The sequence below is a fragment of the Coffea eugenioides genome, chromosome 2 (genome assembly GCF_003713205.1).
Source record: "Coffea eugenioides isolate CCC68of chromosome 2, Ceug_1.0, whole genome shotgun sequence".
NCBI classification, from domain to species: Eukaryota; Viridiplantae; Streptophyta; class Magnoliopsida; order Gentianales; family Rubiaceae; genus Coffea; species Coffea eugenioides.
The window spans coordinates 79322546-79326487 of record NC_040036.1 but is presented as its reverse complement, the minus strand read 5'-3'; the positions used below and the strand labels follow the sequence as shown (position 1 = coordinate 79326487).

General features: G+C 41.4%; 1 protein-coding gene across 1 annotated transcript; it reads right to left on the bottom strand.

Annotated features, from left to right (window-relative positions):
* Positions 1-205: 205 nt before the first annotated feature.
* Positions 206-3346, bottom strand: LOC113763797 (laccase-6). Its single transcript, XM_027307740.1, has 6 exons — positions 3202-3346; positions 2904-3055; positions 2409-2653; positions 2151-2279; positions 609-1553; positions 206-459 (listed from the first exon to the last, which is right to left on the bottom strand). The coding sequence occupies exons 1-6, from the start codon at positions 3337-3339 to the stop codon at positions 329-331; spliced, it is 1740 nt and encodes a 579-aa protein (XP_027163541.1). The 5' UTR covers positions 3340-3346; the 3' UTR covers positions 206-328.
* Positions 3347-3942: the final 596 nt, after the last annotated feature.

Below are 3942 nucleotides of genomic sequence, written 5' to 3'. Positions count from 1 at the left end.
TTCCAAATAAAGGCTGCCGCATGCTACAATGATTCTTGCACAGCTGATACCAGAGCACATGCCCCATATTACATGCAAAAGGCAACAAAATCTAAGGATTTTGACAAAAGCAACGGTGATGAGTTTTTATTTCGTCAAACTGTTTCTTTACACCAAATTATGATGTCCCGAAAAAGGAAAAAGGAAAAAAAAAAAAAAACCCACGTCTATGGCACACTTGCATGGATCAAAAGAATCTCCTCAGTAGTTCTGGCTGGAAAATAAGATCAGAGAAAGCATCCAATGTTTTATGATCTATCACGGCTTTGCTTAAATCAGCCTCTTTTCACTAGCACCGGGGCAGGTCTGCCGGAGGATGGGGGAGGGTCTGCAGCGGTCCTTGCCCGTTTTTCACGATAAACACCACAGACAAGCCCCATGACAAATGTATCTCCAAATGGCAATGCATGAACCAAACCCCTGCAGTAACATTTTAGTATCCAAATTTAATATCCAAATTCTTTAGGCTTTTTTTTATTTTTAAGAAATGAAAAACTAAAAAGGTACACGAGTTGTTAATCAATGCCCTGATGCCATTCTATTGTTAGTAATAACGTGCAGAGACATACCTGGATTGTCTGCAAGGAATCTAACAGCGGCCCAGCCACCCACTGGAACTCCTATCGTGTTCAAGTACGGCGGATCCACCAAATTGAAATTTGCTGTGTCTGGATTATAGTTTCCGGTGCCATATCCTATAACGTGGAAGCTAAAGCCATGAAGGTGAATTGGGTGGTTTTCAGTGGTGACCGTTCCTGTGTCCTGCAAGATCAGTTGAACTCGAGTCCCGTATTCAAGGACATAAGTCCTACTTCCATTCAATGAGTTAGTATCCACGGGGGCATTATTAGGAGCTCCATTCACAAAATCATAGAATTTAAAGGGCGCCCCGGGAAAATCTTCGGTGAAATAGCCATTAATCTTCCTGTAGTAAGCTTCCAAAAGCGAAATGTTAGGCTTAATAAAACTTATGTTGTTCATGGAAGCAGCCATAACGCCACCGTTGAGGCCTTGGCAATTCTGCTGTGGATTCCTTGAAGTGCACTTTTGGACGTTCAATCCAATTGTAATGAACAGATTCTGGTCAATCTCCTTAGGAACGCTCGGGGTTCCGCTCAAGCTCCTCAGCCCATCCATGACCGTTTTAACAGCAAGGTTGTCGTTAAACGTTGGGACGGGAGCCGGTGACGAGAGGCTATTGGGCAGGGCACCCAGGTACTGGAAGTAGGCGGTTGAGGTTATAGTTTGAAATGGGACGTTTCTTGCAGACATATAAGGGCCCATGGCCATGGAGTACTTCGCTATAGGTTGATTAGCGGTGACCAGAACGTTAAGGGTCTGGCCAGGTCCAAGCATAACGTGGTCGGTGGTGAAGGGCTTTGTGTACTCAGCATCGGCTTCGACTATTGTTAATTTGTGATTTGCAATGGCAAAGAAGTGCTCCGTGTTCAGTGATGCGCTGATTAACCTCAACAGGTACGTCTTCCCAGGAACCACGTCAATTTTGTAAACATCTGCTAAAAAAAAAAAATATCATGACCCCCCCCCCCCTCTCCATCATTAATATAATTACATTAATTACGTATGATCAGAAGATTAGATAGCCTCAAATCTTGACTTTCTCCAAGATCATGCATGCAGAGGAAAATTTCAATGATAGTAATAGTTTGCCTATATCATGACAGCACGGGTGTTTATGTTTTTTTTATTTTTTATTTTCATTTCCTGGAAGACTTAATAATAGTTATTTTACAAGGGGGGCGACTAAGGCTAGTGCCAATTAATTAGAGTAGGATATTTTAATCGCAGTCCATTGGTAACAGCTGTTGGTGATGCAGTGTGTGTGTGTATATATATATATATATGTATAATGTATGTATGCATTCCTCTTCCTCTACATATCTACATATGTTGCTCCTTCAAATATCATTTGAGCTTTTTACCAAGTCCATCGCATGCAATGTTCACAGAATTTGGTGCGACACTGTCGCTACGGGTTATCATATGGTGTAGCAAAATACCAGAAAAGTATTCCCCAAAGCTAATGAATGCCTTTTATTCTTTTATTTTTCCATTTTAGGGATCATACATAATTGCATATGCATAATTACCATTGGTGGAGCAATTATAGTTAGGCCCCGGATGGCCATTGATCGTGTAGGCATCCGCTGGTGGTGGGCCTCCCCCGCTTGCGATAACCGACTGCTCCAGTTGCACCAAGTCTCTCAGCCAAAACTCCCCTGAACATTTTCATGACAAAAGCCTCTGATCATCACACAGAACTCTGCGTGTGTGTGTCTGTGTGTATATATATATATATATGGTTTAAGTAAAACAATAATTAGGATATATATACATATTGTACGTACCCAGGAGAATGATGTGCTCTTCGTAAGGGTAGATGAAAGGATAGGGTACCCCAGTCTTAGGGTAGACCACAATGGCACCATAGACGGTGCCCCGGAGCCAAGAGACGTGAGCATGCCATAATAAGGTGCCCTTTTGCTGCACCAGAGTGAACTCGTACGTGAATGTCTGTCCTGATTGAATGGGGCACTGTGTTATGTAAGAAGGGCCATCTGACCAACATGATAACCTTTGCCGGACACCATGCCTGAAATCAAGAAACCAGGTAATAGCTTAATACGTATGACTTAATGCATGCATGATTGGTGATTACATTAATCCAATCATCAACTACAACAGCTAACACATGTATACTATCATCATTCGGATTTATAATCACAACGTTAAGGATCAGTTGATAATATGAAGCTCAGCCAATCTCGTACGTGCTTATAAGCAATTAATCGGGTCTGTTAATGATGCATGGATAGCACATGATGATGAAGAATATATATTACCAGTGTATTGTGGCATTATAGGGTGTTTCGTTGGTAACCCTGACGATTACTCTATCATCTTCTTGTGCATAAATAACCGGTCCAGGAAACATTCCGTTTATTGTCACTATATCCCAAGTGTTACACAACTTCTCGATTTTTGTTGTTTGGACCTGATTCATTATAGGGAGGGAGAAAACAAAAAAAAGACAATAAATTCACTGAAAACATCATCAAGAAATGAATCAGCGATTGATTGAACATGCATGATCAAAGATTTCGTAAAAAAACACAAAAGAAAGAGAGAGCAATATATAACCTTGAAGTCATAGGACCTTGTTGATCTGCCTCCCGGCCATCGTGCGATAAAGCCCATAACACTCATTCTATGAGCATTCATGATCAGCAAGTTTAGCCATAGGTACAAAATGCCTGAAGTAGCCAGCTGGTTTGCCATCTGTGAGTAGAGTTACTAGATACTCACTTGTTCTTATGTTTGTGTGGGAGCTAGCTAGCTAGGAAGAAGTGCGGAGTAGAAGTGGTCGAGAACGGTCTTTTAAATGTAGTTATTGATAGACAGAAAATTGTTTAATGGCCCAAGAAGAAGAAGGAGAAGGAGAAGGAAGTTAGAAAAGCCTTGTCAAGGCCTTCCATACATATTGTGTTTGTCAGCTTCCATGATTCATTGATTCCTCTAACACGGATTTGTAATAATAAGTTGTTGGGGGGGCGTGTTTGTAGAATATTGTGGTCGAACCAATGTAGGGTACCGATTGGCACAGTAGCTAGCTTTCTTTCTTTCTTTCTTTATCTCTGTGATTCAAAATCTTCAACGCTTTCCCTATTACATGAAATCATGTAATCTTGACCTGTGCATGCTCCCGCTGGCATAAACAAAAACCCAAAAAGAAAAAAAAGGAGATAGAGACCGGCAATGGCACGGTAGTATTAAAAAGGTGGATTTGGAACGCATGTAGCACCTGCTTTTGAAGACTACAACATTGTCTTCGACCCACTCCCAACAACTTCTTGCCCTACTCCTCCATGCAAATACTACGCA